This window comes from Charadrius vociferus, unplaced genomic scaffold (genome assembly GCF_000708025.1).
Source record: "Charadrius vociferus isolate BGI_N301 unplaced genomic scaffold, ASM70802v2 scaffold467, whole genome shotgun sequence".
Classification (NCBI taxonomy): domain Eukaryota; kingdom Metazoa; phylum Chordata; class Aves; order Charadriiformes; family Charadriidae; genus Charadrius; species Charadrius vociferus.
The window spans coordinates 1,893,449-1,914,597 of record NW_009649309.1 but is presented as its reverse complement, the minus strand read 5'-3'; the positions used below and the strand labels follow the sequence as shown (position 1 = coordinate 1,914,597).

The window sequence follows — 21,149 nt, the reverse complement described above, 5'->3', positions numbered from 1 at the left end:
TAAAGTCTGCCATGGCTAGCAGTGTGTGAGTGGAATGGGGGGAGAATTACAGATCCAAATTCCCACATGGTTCCATTGATCTGAAATAAATTTTAAATTGCAATACTGTTTTTCAAGTATCAGCTTATTGTCAGTAAAACTTAGTAATAAAAATGTTTCCCCACACAATACTTGTTGAGCTCCATGATTAGAAATGAAGAGTCACTTTGCATGTGTCATAGCCTTTATTCGACATGAATATAACACATCTACATCTTCAGGAAATTCTTTTTTTCCGTGTGGCTTTAACACCAATGTGTACGTTGGAGTCCACAGACATACACAATGTTTTAGAAACACATTTCTGCTGATTTATTTGAATGATCAGACAATTGACTTCTTCCTGGGACTGATATACTGTCTCCAAACCCAAGTATCCAAATGTATGACTCTCTAAGATAATACATTTGCCTTAAAATAAAATATATATATATTGGAAATTTTTCTAGTGCTTTTGAGCACTGAAAGTATGCTTTTTTCCTTGTGACCACTAAGATCAGACAAGTTTAGCATTTTGTATTATTAAAGGATGAAATTCTCACATTGTCCTATGACTTCAGGACACAGAACTTTAAACAGAACTCTAGAGACAACAAAACTAATGGTAGCATCCCAAAGATTTGGAAAAACTGGTGTCCCCTCCAGATATGCCAATACAATTCCAAAGATTTACTATTTTTTCAGAATGAAATGACTGTTTAGGCTTTTCTTTCTTTTCCCTTTCATTTGGCAGGTGACATAAGCAGCAGCTGTGAATCAAAGGCTGCTACTTAATATTACCTTGCTAGAATAGGTAAATATAGCAGATGTAAAACTGGTGGGTTGGTTCTCTCTCAGATTAGAGAAAGTAGTTACGTGTTAATGATCTCAGTCAATGACAATTAATTAATTAATTTCTCTTTTTCTTGGAGCACTAGCAACTAGGATGATATCTTATAGTCAGGAAGAGTTTGCTCTAGATGGTTCTTTTTTTACTTGTAAAAAATCACAGTAGTGTCTGTCTCTTTTACCAATAACTCTGATTGTGATTGGCTTAATTCGCTCTTGATGAATGTCTGATTGTTATTCACTCCACTCTTCTAGCACAGCTTTGGGGGTCAGTATCCTTGTGTGATTCAAAGCACAGAAAAATGACTCTTCTGAAACCTTTCCCTCCTTTAGGTCTATCAGGTTTCTGGATGACTAGTGTCTGATATCCTTCTTTTCAGGTTTAAGGCCTCTCAAAGTGAGAGTGTACTTGTTCCAGGTTAGGTAACTCAGAGTCACCAGTGTGTCTTTAAGGCGTTAAGCTGTAGTGAGTAAGCAGGCAGGATGGTGTTTATCTTTTCACTCTGTTTATTTATGACCTGTGTGCTGTCTGAATCCTACAGTCACATCATGTCTTCATCACTGTATTAGAGGATTTATAACACCTCAAGACACAACCAGAAAAGGTTGGACCTAAACACAAAAGCTAAAGCCTGGGATCTTTGCCCTATGATTTCCTGGCACTGACTGCAGTCATTCAGCTTCCAGATTCACAAATGGGACCTGCAGGATCATCTGTTAGAGTCAGACAGGACCTCTTGATGCCCACTTCTTCTTTGGACTCTGTGCTGAGATTGCCTTTTCTGAGACCTATTTATGACAGTAGTGGCTATGATTCTTTACATTCAATTAGTAGTCCTAACTTGTTTTATAGACATCAAATAGCCCACTGCAATCAGTATGGTAATAGAGAAAGGATTGTTAAGAAAGATCTCTAAGTTTCTAAGGGAATATTGTTATAATCCCTTCTGAAATCTATTCCTATCCCCAAATCTTCTTGCAGATTAGTGGTTACCGGAGAATGGTATTTGCAAACTGGGTCCCTGAAACTGGGACCTTTTCTTGCAAATGCTCAGCTTTGAACTTTTTTCAGTGTCTGTGTTTTTAGTTCACAAAAGTAAATCTGAGAATCCTTAGTGTGGAGAACAGTATGTGACAGAATCAAGGAAACAAGAGCCAAAGATATGACTGTTGTAAACAGTTATGCCTAAATCCACAATTTATCATCTGCCTCATCCAAATCACCAACTCCACATTCTGCTGCTGATAGACTGTCCTGTTCAGATGCAGCCTGGGATGGTTGGCTGTGCTCACAATGTTTTCAGAAAGAGAGGGACCTCATAACTGTTCAGGTGAGTTGGCATAGTAGTTTATAGTATGCTGTTTGGCTCTAAATAAGATTTTGTTGCATGTAGCTGCCCAAGTCATGAGAAACACAGAAGCAGAAAGCAGCTGCATGTTTTCCCTTTCCTTCCCAGGCAATGCTCACTGATCGATCACTTTTGAGGGCTGTGACAGCTCTCTGCGATGTACTACACTTTTTTTTTTTTCTAAATGAAATACAAATACATTTTTAGTGTTGGAATTTCTCTGTTGAAATCTTGCTTCAGCACAGTCCTAGGAGTTGTATATCCCTAAGCAGTTATTTCTTCCCTCATAGCATCTATGAAAGTGACCCCTCAAAGTTCCACATAGAATATTTCACACGGACCTTTGAAAGGAGCCCGCCTCTAAATGGACAATTGCCTCCAAAATGATATGGCTCCAGGCTGTTGCAACCATCTCAACATTAATAATGATCACAGTCACTTAGGGTGACACTTTTAAAATCCAGAAAAGGAATAATTTTTATTTTCTCTATGTAATTTCTTTTTCTGTAGTTAAGCTGGTGCTCTGAGTAGCAAGATATTATAGCTCCCTCAAATAACTAAAATAAAGTAAATATTCTCATGCAGTCATCTGATGACACATTTACAAGAAAGCTTATTTGCAATGTGAGATTTGCACTAACAGAATGATATACTTCAGAAACTGCCCTATTACTTCTTGACAAGATTGTTTTCCAAAGAGGGGACTATATTGCACTCTTCACTATTCATAGTGTAAAACTTATGAGTGTTTATTCCCCATTTTCACTAAAACATTGGTAAAGCATCCAGCCAAACAATGCACAAGACTCCTGTGGTTTTTATTACCTGACTTTACTCCAGTGATGTTCTAATTTTTGTCATGCTAATTAATACAAGGACATTTTTTAATAACAATTTACAATAAGCAAATTAGCCACTGCATTTCTCTCTGTTAGCCTGCACACAATGTTTTATTAGTTGTTTTCACTTCCTCGTTTCTAAAGGCACTACTGTTCTTTGTAATTACAATTCTAGGTAAATCAGACATTTATACTGATTTAAACCTGTTCTGTTAAACATGCTTGAGCTTTTACATGTAGAGCACTATTACCACCTTGTGGCCATTTACGCCATCTATTATTACACTCAGAATAGGACTTGCAGTTTTACAAATTAGCAGCATTCTCTGCTTGACAGTTGCCCTTTGCTTTCACCTGGATGCACAAAAATTAGAGAACAACCCTAACGTGTTCTTCATATTATTTTAAAACTAAAACAATTTCTTTAAGAGAAAAAAAAAAGCTATAAACCTTGATACTGCATATATTTGAACCTTTTATTCTGGAAACCCTTACCGTGTCTCCCTCAAAGTTTAGCAAGTTGTGATAGTTTACCTTCAGCAAAAGAATCCAAAAGGGTTCAGAGAGAAGGCATAGTAACTGTCTTGAATCATAGAATACCATGTTGGAAGGGACCTCAAGGATCATCTGATCGAAACTTTCTTGGCAAAAGCACAGTCTAGACAAGATGGCCCAGTACCCTGTGCAGCTGAATCTTAAAAGTGTCCAGTGACGGGAAATCCACCACTTCCCTGGAGAGATTATTCCAGTGGCTGATTGTTCCCATTGTGAAAAATTTCCCTCTTGTGTCCAATCGGATTCTCTCCAGCAGTAACTTGTACCCATTACCCCTTGTCTTTTCCATGTGACTCCTTGTAAAAAGGGAGTCTTGGCATCTCCATCTTCTATGTAGACACCCTTTAAATATTGGAACATGGTGATAAAGTCTCCCCTAAGCCTTCTTTTCTCAAGGCTGAACAAACCCAATTCTCTCAGCCTTTCCTCATATGTCAGGCTTCCCAGTACTTTGATCATCTTTGTGGCCTTTCTCTGGTCCCTCCCCAGCCTGTCCACATCTTTTTTGTATAGTGGGGACCAAAACTGAACACAGTATTCCAAGTGTGGCCTGACAAGTGCTGAATAGAGTGGGATAATGGCTTCTTTGTCTCTGCGTGTGATGCCCTTATTGATGCAACCCAGCATCCTGTTGGCTTTCTTTGCCACTGCAGCACACTGTTCACTCATATTGAGCTTGTTGTGCACCAGGACCCCCAGGTCCCTTTCCACAGAGCTTCTCCCCAGCCTGGTAGATCCCAGCTTGTGCTGTACTCATGGATTGTGTTTTCCCAGGTGCAAGACTTTACACTTGTCCTTGCTGAACATCATAAAGTTCTTGTTAGCCCACTCTTCCAGCCTATCCAGGTCTTCCTACTGGGTGGCTCTCCCTTCCAAAGCATCCACTTCCCCACTCAGTTTGGTGTCATCAGCAAGCTTCATAAGGATACACTTGATCCCATCATCCAGATTGCTTACGAAGATATTGGGCTCAGTAGTGATACCTGGGGGACCCCACTAGTGACAGGTTGCCATTTTGAAAAAGCGCTACTTACCACCACCCTCTGGGTCCGGCCTGTCAGTCAGTTCCTCACCCAGCACACAGACCACTTGTCTAGACCATGAGGCATCAGTTTCTCAAGGAGGAGGCTGTGGGAAACTGTGTCGAAAGCCTTGGAGAAGTCCAGGTATACAATGTCCACCACTCACCCCTCATCAACCAAGCAGGTTACTTTGTCAAAGAAGGCGATCAGGTTTGTCAAGCACGATTTGCCCTTGGTGAATCCATGCTGTTTTTTCTCAATCATGTGCTTCATTTAACTTGTTATAGCCCCCAGGAGGATTTGTTCCATAACTTTCCCAGGCATGGAAGTAAGACCAATGGGCCTATAATTTCCTCCTTTAAGCCCTTCTTGTAGATGGGAGTGACATTAGCCTTCTTTGAGTCTTCTGGGATGTCCTCCAGTCTCCACGACTTCTCAAATGTTATGGAGAGCAGCCTTGCAACGTCAGGCATCTCTCTTAACATCCTCAGATGGATAACATCAGGGCCCATCCATTTGTAGGGGTCAAGCTCCTGTAACAGCTCCCATACCAACTCTTCCTTTGTCAATGGTGGATCTGTGTTTTCATCAACCTGGATTTTTTGTTTCTAAGGCTTGGGGCCCAATAGTGCTGGTAAAGTCAGAGGCGAAGAAGGTGTTGAGAGTCTCTGCCTTTTCAGCATTGTTGGTGACTAATTTACCTCTTCTGTTTAACAACTGGCCAGTATTTTCTTTCTGTTTCTGCTTTTTTTTTGTTGTTTTTGTACCCAAAGAACCCTTTCTTGTAGTTTTTTACATCCCTGACCAATTTCAATTCAAGCTTTCAATTCAATTCTTGAGCCATATTGGTTTAGTAAGGGAAACAAAGGGAAAAATTATTCCCATATCCATGGTCAATAAAATAAGTGCGTGATAGAAAAGGCAGAAAGAAAATTTCAGTTCTATATCAGGAAATGCTTTCTAATAGTAGAGGACAGTGAAGGACTCACTGCCTAGTTTGGTGGTGGGATTGTGCAGACCTTAATATTGGTGACCTTAAAAACAAGCTCTCTTCGATTATGGTTTATGAGCAGCTGATCTTGCTGTGAGCTAGAGAATAGGTTAGATGGCCTCTTGCATTTATTTCTTTTCCAACAACTTTACAAGCTGAAGAATTATTTGACTTGCAAGCAGGAGAAGAAGTCCCTCTGTGAGGAATTCCTGGCATTTCCTTGGTAGATTGGTTGGCTTGATTGTTTGTTTATTTATGTTAGGGAAGTGTATGATGACAGAATAATTTCTTGTCATGTAAGAACTGGCTTCTGAATAAAACAAAAATTTTGTCTAGGATTTCTCCATAGATTTCTTCTGTCTTTTTTTTGTATTAATTAATAAAACTACAGCTACCAAAGCTGAGAAGTACCAGAAGCCGTGTTCTTGCTTGTATTAGAGCATAGAAATCATCTCTTGACACAACTTTAGCAGCTCCACTATGTACCTCTCCAACGCCAGCATCAATCTTCAAGATTTCTCCTTTGCTCACTTAAAAAAAAAAAGTCAGCTCCAAGGTCAGCACCAAATTAAGTCCCTGCTGATATACACTTACTTCCAAATACTGCAGTTTAAAAACTATATGTTAGCCTTGTAATTGAAAAAAATATTCAGAAATCACACGTATGGCCACCTACTGCTGTTGGTTCCCAAAATCCTGACAGCCCAGTGTAGCTTCCAATTTCAGCTATAGTGGCTTGGTGAGAATAAAGCCCTGAAGAGACAAGTAATCCACGTGGGAACATGAAGTCATCAATTGTTTAACAATTGTTTGAACAAATGTCTGCTCTTACTTTATTTCTTAAGACTGGCTTTTCAAATTATATAAATCAATGTTGTTTCCCAGAAACAAATTATTTCAGTTTGTACTATTCCAGCCTTTGGTATTCTAACTCAGCAGCAGCAGGCTACCAAGAAAGTGGGGCAGAAGGTTGACCTGACTGAGCAGAGATCTTCTTCTAGAACTTAGGTGGACTCGTTGACAGATGGGAACTGGATTCCAGATCTGGATTCAGGAACGCACCGATTGGGATCAAAGGCAGACAAACAGTCAGAGTCCTCCTCGAACGACAGCCATTGAAGAAAGAGGGCTGACCCTTCGATCCCTCAGCTTTTGTACTGAGCATGAGGCAGATGGGATGGAATACCCTGTGGGTCAGTTTTGGGTAACCTGTCCTTTCCGCTCATGCCCGCAGGTGTGACCCCACTACACTTTTCCGCTGCTGACCCTCCATGGGCCAAATAACAAAGTTAGCTGGCCTTGGTTGTTATAGCAATAAGTATAAGCAAGAGCCTCTCTGCATACCATCCCTTGGTATAAATTATAAACAATCAGGTCTTACCACTCTGGAAGTGGATACTGTCTGAAAATTACACTGCTAATTTCAGAGAGTTCAGTTAGTTAGAAGAGGCTTAGCTGAAAAGTCAAATTACTGAACAGAAAATTGTTTCTGTTTTACCTCAAACCAAGTCATAGTTCAACACCTGACCTCCTTGCATGCTCCCATAAATCCAGTCAAGTGCATTTCTGCATCTCAAAATAAATTAATGCCTCCAAAAAAACTGTCCTTAAATCACTTTTGAAAATAGGGGATTGGAATCCTTTATTGCTTTGTTTCTTCTGAAAAATATATCTCAAATATGTCTACAGGTGTGATTCCACTTTGAATTCACAAAGGGTAGTGTGTTAAAAAGGATTACATATTTTCACACACAAAAGAAAGCATCCTTTCTATCTAGCTTAGGCAAAGAACAATGCATATGTGTAATAGCTACTTGAGATGATAAAAGGAAAAATGTGTTACATCTGCTTCCCTTTACCCAGCCAATAATATCTATCTTGTCAATGCTGCCACAAATAGGAATTATTGTTTATTACTGTGTTTTATGTTAATAGATAGCTTGAGTGGGGAGCAGAATACCAAAATAAAGATTAACACAACAAAACTATTAAGTTTAATCAAACTGAGTTTTGGAAACAGATGTTTGAGGGCTGTGGTGAGAGATAAAATACTGTCTATAATGTACACGGAAAAAGAAATTAAAACAAAAACACACCAAAAAGCAGAGAAAAATTTAATTATTTGGAAAAAAAAAGTTATGTACATAAAATGAATTAAGATTTCACAAATGTGGGTATATTTCTAAATAACACACAGACACAGTATCACTTCTTTAATGGCTAGAATCAATAGATGGTTCTGAAGGCCCAAAGTGACAGGAGGTTTTAATGAACAATGTACTTTGCAGCAATTGGGAAGGAGGAGTATTGTTTATGGAATGAGGGTGATTTGAGCTTTTATTTCTGAAATTATATTCAGCATAAGATCTGAGATTTATTAAAATTAGATTTTTTTATAACATTGGTCCACTGTATAAGGTCAGATCTTAACTGATATGAATAAACCTACTTTCAAGATCATCATCACCACTATACCAAGTTTCATAGGTGAGAGCAGGTGATTCAGATCTTCACTTAGGAGAACTGCCCTCTTTATTTGGCCATCATATGTTGTCTTTGAAGACCTGTATTTTTAAACAGTGACTTTTAAACAGGTAACTAGCATGAAAGCCAAGCAGCCACAATTTGCAAAACTGTGTTTTGAAAAGTGGTGTAAAAAGGTAACGCTTAGCTGTAAAAACGTGGTTAGTTTTCCTGACTGCTCCTACTGGTTCTTTAAGTCTTAGGGCCTGGGTTCATTCTGCTGGATTTGAAGAAGCAAACCAAAATGCCTAATTTCAAAGATAACTCTGGATTCAGAGCCAGAGCTCACTCTCCAGCTAGCAGAGAGCAGAAGGTGATTCAGATCTTCACTTAGCAGAACTGTCCTCTTTATTTCAAGTACCTAAAGCTCCTAAAAGAAGAGCCCTAAAAGAGGTTACCCAATATAAGTGTCCCCAAACAGTGATTTGCAGAAGAGATAGATAAAATTCTCATGCAAATCTTTGGAGACTACTTTGAGTAGGGTTTTAATAGCTGCAGAGAACAGTAGATGTGAAAACCACCAGAAAGCTAATGATTCCTAAATCTACTATATTTTAGATTAGGAGTTCAAGATCAATAGGACAACCATATGAAATTACAGAAGTAGCTTAGGGAAGCAGGGTGTGATTCCCTTGCACTGACATCTGAATAAATAGAAAGCAAAGAATACTCGTTCTACAAGTATGACATAGGAACTTATATTGACGTAAATGATCAGTTTTAAATCCTGAAAAGAAATACCATCTTCAATATCGATAAATGTAATAGTAGTCATAATGTTCATAAGTCAGATCAATGATTTTCTGACGGAATGATTTTTAATGAAATAGAATCATTTCAAGGAAACGTATGACCTCATAAATGTTCTGAAGGGGAAATTATAGAAGGAATCCACTCTGAATTAATTATTTAAGTGTTTGCAAGTGATAAATAGTAAACATTTATGTTAGAAACTGTACCACAGGCAAAAAAAGAAAAATTGCAAGCTGAATGGTAACATTTTATCCTGATTTGAGATAGATTGTATTTTGGTATTATAGAATTTACCCTCAGACAGACATTCCCTATGAAACTCATGTCTCCCAGCACTCAGAAAGGCTATATGGTTTATACGTAGTTAATTAGTGGAAAATCTGTGGAGATCAATTCAATTAGGAATACCACAGGTGATGGAACATACACGAGTTGAATCTCAAGGGAATTTGACCAAGTATTTGGGAATAACATAGTGCTTTACAAGCAAGGAGATAAAATAATTCTCATCTGCAGCTCAACTCTGACTTTTTAAAGCTTGTTTCTGGGAATTGCTGTGTTGCACATGAATTGACAAATAGCATATGTTCTGAAGTTTTAAAAATCTTAGCAACTGATATTTTTATACCCAGCTACTGAATATGAGTAGCAGAACCATCTGTGAGTTGCAGTTTTCTATGGTTGGTCCATGTCATGCTCAGTTCTCACAAAATTAAGTATCAAAATTATTATTTGCTTTTATTTAAAAATAAACAATATAATGCAAAATAGTGACAGAAGTACTGCATTCAATGTACTTTGTTAATTGGTGAAAAATCTTTTCTTCTGCTAAGAACACTCATCTCTAAACTTTCTTTTAATCCTCATGTCTGCCTTAGAAATCCCCTGAGGTAATTTATATCCTCATAATTTATTTCCTGGTGTCCATTTCTAACTTGTGGCTTTTTTGTATCACTTATTCTGAAATCATGTAAGAAGACTTTCATCACTTTTTCTGTGAGTTATTAATGTGCTGCTCCACATACTATCTCATATCTCCTCATCTTGTTGGAAAGGCAAAAGAACAGCTAAAAAATTGTCAGAATCTTTTGTAATCTAACTCACGCCAAGCTTTTCTGTTATGTTAGAATGTTAGTGCACTAGTCAGGTGAAAAGGGCTGTAGTTTGGTTTTAGCTATGGTAACATTAAACTTGAAAGCAGAATTATGTCAACCCTGGTATCAAGCCACCTCAAATGTCCTCAGTATTCTGAGTCTTATCTAATTTTTCAATGCTAATTTTGCATTCTGACCTTTACATGAGTAGACAGATGGGAAAACACATGTATCCTGTCAGCTGCCTAATGACTTCCTAAACTAAATAGACTGGTTTATGTCAACTCTGCCAAGAGAAATTCCCTCTTTTATAGTGAACCAATCTGCATTTAAACAAGTCTTAGTCAGACCACCTGACAGGTGAAGCACTGTCAGGTATAAAAGTATAGCTTTTTGGACATAGACAGTATTAATTTCTGCAGAATTTTTAGTAAAAAATGTGTAATTTCCAAGTTTCTGTTGTAAACTGGCATAAGATGATATACAGATGAAGAAGCCCTTTTAAATTAGTCCTTCTGTGCAGACGTGTCCATAATATGTTCTAAGAAACAATTTACTTATACTTTTTGAGGTAGTGGTTTCATTTGGACCTTGAAGTACTTCTATTTCATGAATACAATTGTTTCCTTTCAGAACCTATGGCCTCCACAATGTCCTGTGCCTGTCAGAGTCCCAATTTCATTGTAAGATGTATCGAAAAGGACTTCTTTATCTGGGAGTGAGGTTTAAAAACGTTACTTGATCATTTTATCAGATAATCATTAAATCGAGGGTTACAAGAAGAAATTAATTCACTAAGCTCTTTTACCATGAGATTTAGGACTCTCATCTCTCTCCTTACTGGTCTCTTTCTCCAGCTAATGTCACAATCTATTTAGTCTCTCTGTGTATACAAGTTGTTCCCTGCTGCTGAAGATATTGGTCACTTTTCTCTACAGCTTTTCTGGTTCCACAGTACTTTTTTTTTGGCAATGAGCTGACCAGAACTGCAGTTGGAGTCAAAGTTGGGAATGGTGGCATAATAATGTTTTCTCGTTTGGTTTTGGCTACTTTCATTATAATTCCTAACATTCCATTTGCCTTTCTAACTGCTGCTGAGGTTTAGAATGACATTTTTTTAGAGGACCATGTACAATGAGTCTAAGCTATTTTTCTGTTAGACCATCGTTATGTGTATGCAAAATTAGAGTTGTTTTTCTCTGCATAGAGTTGTTTTACTTTGCTTGCATCAGCATTTAATTTCATCTGCCATTTTATTGTCCAGTCATTCTGCATCATGCAAGCCTTCTGTTCATTGTCAGAGTTAAATTTGCATGCTGGGTAATCTCATATCACTGACAAACATTACAGCAAAGTTCCACACATTTTTTTAGACTTCGGCTTTTGCCTTTAGTGCAGATCTGTGTTTGATCTAATCCTACACAAAAGTGGGATAAAATTCGTGCAAATGAGCAAATAAATGAAATGAGGAGGAAATGGTTAGGAATTTTTTTCATTTTCTACTGAAGCTTGTTACTTTTTTTTATTGTCTCTTTGCCCCGTTGAAACTAACGGCTTTCAAATTGTGGTTTAAAAGCCATCTTTTATCAGATGTTTGTCTGAGAGATGATGATTATGGAGATGTCATTCCAAATATTTGCAGAATTTAGGTCTGAGATGTAGCAATGTAAAACATGCTTTAAATAAAATAAGAATGTCAATAACATAATGTTACTAAAATTGATCCAGAAGAATGCCCCTTTATTATTTTTTGCCCCTTTGTTTTTGCAAAGATAAGAGCTGTAGAGGATGAAGAAACAGTCTGAAAATTTTACCTCTCTCTGTATTTTGGAATATTACCAGTATGTGTTTGAAAGCAGTAATTATTAAGTGACAGTATGTGGACTGTTTTGATAATTACATTATAATGATCCTTTATGTTTTATTATATACAGCAGTACAGCACAATGAGTAAGAACTTGTGGACCTCCCTGCTTAGGCAGTGATGTAAATCTTCCAAAGAACTCCATCCTATGAGTTTTTCAGTATTTCAAATAATCTCAAATTTCAGAATCTCAAATAAACATTGTAACAAGACCATTCAAACTTCAATGAGCTGACAGAATGCTAATTTGCTTTAAGTAATAATTGTTTTCTAATTTTAAACTCAATTGCTTATCCTATTTAAAAAGAAAAGATATTCTATGCTAAGATTATGTTCTTTTTATTTGATCATAGATTCAGCTGCCTTGCCATAGAAAGATGGCTTCTTATTAAGTTCTGCAAATGGACCCTCTTTCTTAGCAGTCAATGAACCAAAGTCCAAGACAGTCAATGAAAGGAATGCTTCTTGATTTTAGTTAGCTCTGCTTCAAGTCTATGACAGGAAATGTGGACATTGCTAGTGAAAGGTGCTTGGAATTACTGAACTATACTAATGTACATAAGTTACATTTCACTCTGTTCTTTTTTCACTTTTTTGGGAAGCCATAAATTTACCAAGTAATGTTGAACTAGCAGCATGTATACTAGCAGTGTATACTTTTTTATTACTCTTGCAAAAAAACCCAACAGTAAAACATTATCTGAAGGGCTTATTCAAAAGCTCATTGGATGTGATAAAAAGTGTACATTGTGCGCTTTGGAAAGTGAACATCAGACATTAGATCAGAGGCTGAGTGATTACCAGAGAAGAAGCACAGGCTGACTGACAAGGTGAGATAACCTTTTTGGTTCAAATTAAACACAGTGGCTTGGCATCTAGAATGTATTCTGCTATGCTAAAAGTGAAAAACAGATTATGTAATAATATTCTGCAAAATCTAGTGCAGAGCAGCATTTTGAAAGGATGATATTTCATTGCACTATGCAGAGAGTGAAAGTCATCTGAATGTGAAAAACCTTTCTAAGATTCCATATCCTCTCAAACCTTTCCTCATTCCTGATATGACATTTGTTGTTTACAGGCCTAGCAGTCTGGTCCCAGTACAACAAGGCTCCTTCATAGGGATTAAGTATGTATTCAAGTGCTTTGCTGGATTCAGACTAAGGCACCTTTTTTAATCAATATTTTTTAATCTTGGAGTGGACAGGAGAGTTTCTTCATTAAAGAATACAGTCCCAGTATTCTTGACAACATAAAAATAGGAAGCCTACACATAGGCTTTGTATCAACCTGTTACAGAACAGTTAAATTTTTATTGCATGAAGGTATGCTTTGGTCAATGGCCTAGTGTATTACAGGTGAATAATTATGAAATTTAAAATGAACATGAGTTTATTTTATGTCTATGAAATTATGAACAGGAAGTAAGGCTTCCATGAAGCATAGAAGTACAGACAGATCTGTGCTCTAAGAAGAGTCTGTATGGCAGCAGTTTGAAGTCACTGTTCTTCTTTTTCTCAGTTAGCTAAAGTACCCAATATGTAGTATTTATGTTTTATTTTACCGTAATTTTAAAGAGTACAGACGCACTGTAATCTTACAATTTAACCTGGGCTTTGTATATGATGTATTGTGTGCTGGTATGTATTTAATTTTAAACTGAAACAATGTAGTTGCTCTTTATTTTTATTTTATCATTTACGTACAGAAAAATTTTACCAAGGCAAAATTTTACACTATAACATCACAAAAGAGAGAAAAAAAAAAAAGGCACAAACAAAAAAGCCCAGACAAATAAACAAAAAAATCTAAAGGGCAGAAAGCTCTTTACCATTTATCAGATTAATGCAAACAATACTTATCTTCAACTCCTTTGGATCTTTTGTTTAGAATTCAGTTTACAGCTACACTACAACAAAAATAAGAATGCGTTCTTCTTCAAGACTGGTTTGTTTCCTCTGGTGAAGGTAGTTTGTCAAGTGCTCCCACCTCTGCAAAAAGGAAAAAAAAGAAAAGATAATTAACACACATGTAAATATGCATATTAATCTTAGCAATTAAATAATGAAATCCAGTTTCAGTAGTATACACCTTTATATTTTTCTTCTCACACCTGAGGCAAATCCTTGAACTTTTCATATTTTAATTTATGAAGTATTGTTTTTTCTTTCAAATGTTAATATATAATTTTTTCTTTCAAATTAATATATAATAATAACGTCACCTTTTTAGAAACAGCAGTGACAGAATGACAACGAAATTATATCAATTACTGAATCCCAGCATCTCAAAAGTTTTAATATTATCCCATTATGGCTGCCATCATGGAGCCTGCTAGATATGGGAGGCCTTTAGAGCTGGAGGGAATAATTTTCAAGAGAAAGAGCTGAAGTCCACTTTTAGTTATCGCCAAGATACTTCTTAGCAGTTAAAATATTCACTTTGTCTTGCAGATTGAAATGTATGTCTAATCTGAATAACCATTACCTGAATCTGAATCCCATGAGTGGGAATTTTCCATCTCCCCGCAAAGGAACATATCTAAATCAATATATTTAGTGTTGTAAAGTTCCTTTTAAGCAAAAATGTTAAAGCATCTCTACCACAATAAAGTATGTTTCTCACCTCCTAAACCTACAGTTCTGATTTTATGTAAGAGTCTTCCTAATAAATAAAACTCAGGGGCTGGAACTAGATGATCTTCAAGGTCCCTTCTAACCTAAACCATTCTATGATAAATATTGTCATGGGATAATATGGTAACATTCTGTGTCTTTTGAAACTTAGGAATACAAGAATTGTCTCAGATAAAAGCCATTTTATATGACCTGGAAATTCCCTTTTTTTTTTTTTTTTTTTTTTTTTTTTTTTTAAGGCAACAGATAATACTAGCTTTTCTGAATAAAAACAGCTGTTTGTCATCACTACCCTAAACAAGGAATTGTTATTTAGAGTTACAATACAGCAGTTTTTGCTCATTCTTCCCAGGAAAAAAGTAATTTGAATTTCTATGACATGCGTTTTGTTTCCTTGCCCAACTTAGCAGCCCAGCCTATTCAGAGTGCTTGCTTGAGCTCAACATTTTTCACCCCCTTTCTGTTGTGTCCAGTTAATTGGTTTTACTTCTTAGGCTCACATAGCAGGGTAAAGGAGTGTTTAGGGCTCCTTCTTCGCAATGACACAAACAGGTTACTGCTTTGTCCAGAGTAAATATACATGCTAATGATTTACTTTAAATATATATTCTAATTATCTCAGACCCCTACTACTAACCATAAACAGTTTTTGTTTCAAATGCAAAGTTGATTCAGTAAACACTAGGTTGATATTTTCAGTAGTGAGAATTATTTTGCTTGGGTGGAAGAAAATCATTCAGAAAAAGATGCCCAAAAAGTCTAGAATTTTGTTTCCCAGATAGACAGAAAATGAAAGTCTCTTGAAAGTTTCTTTTAATAATGAAATTAAAATACAAATGTAACATACAGCTTTTTTACTGTTGCACAGCATACACTTGTCACAAAATTCCTTGTGATTTGTTGCAAACAAAGGTAAAAATATAGACATTACAGATTTATTTAATTGTCTGCTTTCCAAGACAGAATTCCTCAAACATTTGCCGGGAAAATAACTTTTTTTCCTTCCTTTTGTTTTCTTGGCAAGTATATATTATGTTTTCAAACATTTTGTAGACAGTTTTAGAGGGGCTGAATAGGTATTTAAAAGCTCAGAATTGTGGGGTTTTTATAAAAAAAAATATCAAAAGTAATGAAAACTCAGAAGCACCCAGACTACTTCTTTACCTAATGCTATAAAGTTACCATTCTTATAGAATCAGATGTAAGCTCAATTTTACAATTCTTGTCACAATTTAGAGACTCCACAGAGTTTTTACTAGCAGCATTTTGAGCTGTTTGCCAACATTCAGCTTCATGGTTTTTCCATTTTATGATGTGACTTTATTGTGGAATACATGCAGAAAGAGAGATGTATTTCTTTTGCCAATATCAAGTGTTTCAGAATTTCAACCAACTGTTCTTGGCATTAAACTGAGGTCTTATGTCATTTGTTATTGCATTGTTTTATACTAACTCACATGTAATCAGACTGTATTTAGTTTGTTTTCAACCCTAAAGGCTGGCTCCATACAATTTTAATAGTAGCTGTTATTATTTTCACAGTGCCCAGAGGAATCAAATGGTATTATAACCCTCCTATGTTGGATATTCATTGACCTGCAGTTTGGTAGGACTACCTGCACTCTCTAAATCAGGCCTATTCCTAAGTGCACCAAAAGGGAATTAACAGCTTCTCCCTCATGATGAGAGATGCTGTTCAAAGTCTAGCATACTCAAATCTGTAGCGGGCTTGTACATTCACTGATACTCCTATCTTCTCAGTAAATTTCACACCAGAAAGTGTGAAAGATTGAAACGTATTCACTAACCTTTAAGATGCAAGTAAGTCAAAAATTCGACTACTGTGCGCACAATGTTTTCATCAGCCAGTGGTCTTCCAAGATTCCCTATAAAACAAGTTGGTTGTTACTTAATGTTAACACAGTATAAAGATCTATTGTGTGTGACATTGTGGCTAGGTTTATGAGTACCCTGGAAAAAAAGCTATCTGAAATTTCTTTTTCCTTAAAATCCTTAATAGAAAACCGAATTACATGGAAGAGTAATGCCACTTTCAGGTAGGTAACTCCAATTCTCAGAATCTAAATTGCCCAGCTTTGTATGGAATTGCTGCACAGGAGCTGCTTTGACACCTTAATGGTCACAGTGTTTGACACCTTATGAGTTCTGCTGCAGAAGAGAGTTATCCTCTGTTCTCAACTCTCTCCTTTGTGTCCACTAGCCTGAGATTGAAGGGAAAGATAAATTTAGCCAACAAATTCATCAGCTTTGCAAAACACTTAAAAAGTCCAACTACATGAAGGACTTTGTTCCCAATAAGCCACTCAAGTGACGTAAAAGCTATTCATAGCCCAAAAGCTAGGCCTGGGACTTTACTAAAAGCTCAGAAAGGTATGGTTTTTTCATAAGCGTCTAAGACAATATACTCCTCTTTGATGCATATTGCCATTTTGATTTTAAAAAAAAATCCTTTATTTTCAATTAAAATAGGAATTCTGACTACCTTATCCATTTTTTTTTTATGTTCAAACCTCCTTTGAATAGGAACTCTATAATAAACTATAGCTTCAAAGAAAACTTTTGATGAGAGAAGAGCATGTAAAATGACATTCATAACAGAGGCGGTGATATAATCTTCAGGTCCTGACCAGACAAGTTTGGTTGAGTTTACTTGTAATTGTGGAGGTGGAGCAGTACCTGGCAGAAGAGTTCCATAACTTTTAAAGATCGTCAACATCATCTTACAACATAAAGAGAGCCATGCAGTTCTGAGGTCTAGTTTCAGCTCTGGCATATCAAAATAAAATAAAAAAAGAAGTTTGCCAGTTTCAGTAGTGAAGCTAAAAGATTCCTTTATGGGTTCACTTCTTTGCTGAAAAAAAGTTAACTCTTGAGTGTCTAAGATGACACTTGAAATAATTATTTGAACACATGAAAAGAAAAAAAACACCTAGGTTTATTCAAAGTAATATGATACTTTAAAAGCAACATAATTATGGTACTTTTTGCTAGGCACCAAGATGTTTTAAACGATGACCAAAGAGCACACTGAATGGACAAATTTAATTTTTCTTCCTTTCATATGTTTATTAGGATTTTTTGTGAAGGGCAGGAATAGCCTTGTATCTAGGTAGTTAGTTAACTCAGTAACTGTAAATAAATTACTAAACAAAAAACAACTCAACAATACTGGCTTTCAGAATTTCATTACCTGCTTTGATATCCTCATCAGGCTGTATTTCACGTTTACCAGTGAAACCGTGTTTGTCATTAAAAGATCTGTGGTTATCTACTGCATCTGATAAATAAATTAAAAATCAGAAGAGTTAAGTGACTTAATAACCACCATTGCTTTATTGTTTGTTTTTCATGGATTTAAAAATAAAGATCATGGTGGGCACTTTTTATGTACAAAAATGACAAAAAAAGCAATTAGTATGTCAGTAAATAAAATAATCTTTCTTCTGAATTTGTGCTTATGATTTATATAATTTACAGACCCAGTCCTGTACTACATACTTGCTGAAGCTATTACTTAATTCAGAGGAAGTTTTAAAGAAAATGTAACTTTGTACATTCACATGTAATTGGGAAAGCTGGTTTTGCTACTCTTTCATCTATTTTTAGAAAATGTTGCCAATGAGCCTGCTTAAATGAAAACTGCAGATAGTTGTTGAAGGTTATTCATGTAAGCTATCTTACATGCCCCTGGTGCCTCTTCTCTCCCCCTTGCAAGGGGCATTTCCATTACCAGTAAAAGCTGATCAATATGACCTGCAACAAAGGATGATTCCCATTATCCAGTCTTAGAGAAATGGCACTTTGACAAGTACATTTCCCCACAGTATCTTTGCCAATTTGGTTAGATCTGCTTCAGGGCAAATATACTTCCAAACATTTACAGAACCAGTTGATACATTTAAGATGCATAAGTTCTTTTTTGTATTTTTTTTTTAACGTATCCTTAAGGTTACATATAAATAATGAAGAAAGTCATAGTAAGGATCTGTAGTATTTGTCATGTATTCCAGAGACCGAAAATATAGAAACATTGGTAATGAGTGTTATTACATCAACAAGAAATAGTGGTAAAAGCACAGATACTTGAGACAGCTTAGCACTGCATTTCACTTTTCTTATAGTCTACATTTATGATTATCCATCTTTGTAAACCAATGCGTTCCTGTATTTTAAAGGCCTTGTACATTAAATCTTGTTCACATAGTGAACTGTTAATATTGACAATCATGAGTTTGCATCTTATTGTTTTAATTTGTTTTGCTTTAATTGGAGAAAAAAAAAGTAGTAAAATAAAGCCACATAGCAAAGCCATTTTCAATTAGATATAAAGGTGAAATCTGAAATACATTGCAAATTGCCAAAAAGTCACATTTTGTCATTCTTCCCTTGACATTTAAGACGCTTCAAGATTTTGTAACACTGCCGGAGGGAGGGGAAGTATTTGTCATATGAAAATTACAGTTCAGAAGCACAAGGAGCAACCAAATGTGCTTCTGGATATGAAGCCACACACAACTCTGCTTTAGAAAAGAACAGTTACTGTCTAAGACAACTCAATTCTATAATAGGCACTTAACAAATATCTAAACAAGCAATCTCCTAAATTAGTTTCTTCAGTCTTGCAGGTTTAGACAAAATTACTGTATTCATCAGAAAAGTGAGTAGCACACTACAGCAAACAGGTTTACAAGAAAAAAACCACAAAACCACAAATACCTTCTGCACTTGGAAATAATGCAAAAAAAAGAGTGCTTGACTTACGTGGCCCAAGTAGGTAACCAGCACTATTCAGAGTCCAGCCCCTTTTTTCTTTCGCCTTAAAGAAAAACATGCAAGTATGTTATTGCATGAACTACACAGTGCTTCCTGAAGACAAAGTAAACAGGACACAATCAGATATTCTCTTAGCAGAAAGTGTCTTCTGAAGGCTTAAAAAAAAAAAAAAAAGAAAAATCAAGAAATATTGTAAAAAAAAAAAAAAAGCCAATAACATGAAAGCAAATATTAATGGTGAACTCCTGCCCTGTCCCCATCTAACTCAACAGTTTTGCTATTGACATCCATGTGGTGTGTTGATTTTACACCATATAAGTGAAACTGCAAATCACACTTTGGAGGCAGAATCTTTAACTTTATACTCCAAGTCTATATTACCACCTGATAATCACCTTAACAAACATCAATGTTTTCTTTTAACTGGTTGGATGTACATGACATGCCTCTTTATAGAAAAAGAAGCCTGTACATGCACCGCATTTTCTGAGTCAGATGGGATATTCCATTCAATTTTGGTCTTTAAACTACACTCTCTTTTTTCCCTTTAGTCATATTACTTGTTACAAGGCAGCTAGTATTGAAAAGCCACAAATTTTTAACTAGAACCCTGTTTACTGCCCAAAGTGTTTTTGAGTGCTGCATCTTGTCCAACCCCTATACCTAAACACAGTGTAATATCACTGCAAGGTTTACTGTTATTTGCTAGCTGAGACATGGATGCTGCCCAATAGATAGGATCCCCAACAGTGAAATTAGTACTTACTGAGAAAACCAATCCAAATGTTTCTGACAGGGCAGCACAAACAATTAAAGACAGAAACAGGAAACTAGTGCCCCTCTGCATCTGGAAAGAAACCATACTAGGGTAAATGCTCCGAGTTATCTCTTTGCCTGCCAATTACAGATCCCCACAAGGCATCCCCTCGGCAGGTGGAAAGAGAGGATGAACCTTCTTCCCATGGGACAGGGTGACTGTGGCTACCAGCTTGACACCCAAGTTCCCACGGGGAGAGAGGCTGAGAGATGGGGAGAGGAGTACCTTGAGCTGGGGCACGACAGCCTCTCCCTCGCAGCGTTTCACCTGGTACTGGCAGCAGAGCGGCTTATCCTACAGCTGCAATCCTCACGGCAGACACTCACTGCATGGCCACAGTGCACGGGTGTGGATCTATGCACCCACCCTCTGTTCCCTCTGCTCTTTATTGGCTGCCTCACGACTGCGCAGGGAGGGCGCCCTGCGGGGGCGAGGTGGTGGGGCGGGAGCCGAGAGCTGCCCACCACGCTCTCTGCCTCCTCTGGGTTATTTCTCCCTCGTCAACCCACTGCATTAGGAAGGGCAAAAATTATAGCAATTCAATTAGAGGTATTTGGAAGCACGGCGCAGGCTGCAGGGAGATAACAGCCCAGGCAATTACCTCTGATTACGGCAGCCTTGGGCAGGCTGGTGAGCAGCGAGAGGAGCTCTGGTCTGGGCAGCCTGGCCTGTGCCTGTCACCCAATGCAACTTCACAGGGGCTTGGTTGGTGGTGGGGAATAACGAAGAAGTAATGTGAATAGAGATCACTTTTCAGAGACGCAGGTGTGGAAGCAGAGCTGAATATGAACACCTGCATGTGATGCTGGCTAACAAGATTCACAGCTTTGCATTTGTCAATACTGAGAACTTCACATCCCCCTGGGCCATTTCTGATCCCTGGAGCTCCCTGTGCTCCAGGCTGCTAGCAACCCCTTAAAATTCCGTTGACTTATACCCTTTGCTCTAGCATCAGAGCAAAAAGAGCTGAGTCAAAACTTGGTTATTGCACTTCCTCGGTGCTTTGTGTCTGAGAGAACACTTTTTTCTTTTTTCTTTTCTTTTC

At 37.0% G+C, this 21,149-nt stretch overlaps 1 protein-coding gene across 2 annotated transcripts; it reads right to left on the bottom strand.

The window, feature by feature from the left end:
• Positions 1-13,719: 13,719 nt before the first annotated feature.
• Positions 13,720-20,357, bottom strand: GAL (galanin/GMAP prepropeptide). Of its 2 annotated transcripts, XM_009889378.1 has the most exons (7): positions 20,330-20,357; positions 20,054-20,134; positions 19,276-19,330; positions 18,196-18,267; positions 17,705-17,791; positions 16,302-16,379; positions 13,720-13,848 (listed from the first exon to the last, which is right to left on the bottom strand). In XM_009889378.1, the coding sequence occupies exons 2-7, from the start codon at positions 20,132-20,134 to the stop codon at positions 13,796-13,798; spliced, it is 426 nt and encodes a 141-aa protein (XP_009887680.1). In that variant the 5' UTR covers positions 20,330-20,357; the 3' UTR covers positions 13,720-13,795. The 2 variants fall into 2 exon arrangements, with proteins under 2 accessions (XP_009887680.1, XP_009887681.1); XM_009889379.1 differs by lacking the exon at positions 18,196-18,267.
• Between the last annotated feature and the right edge of the window lie 792 nt (positions 20,358-21,149).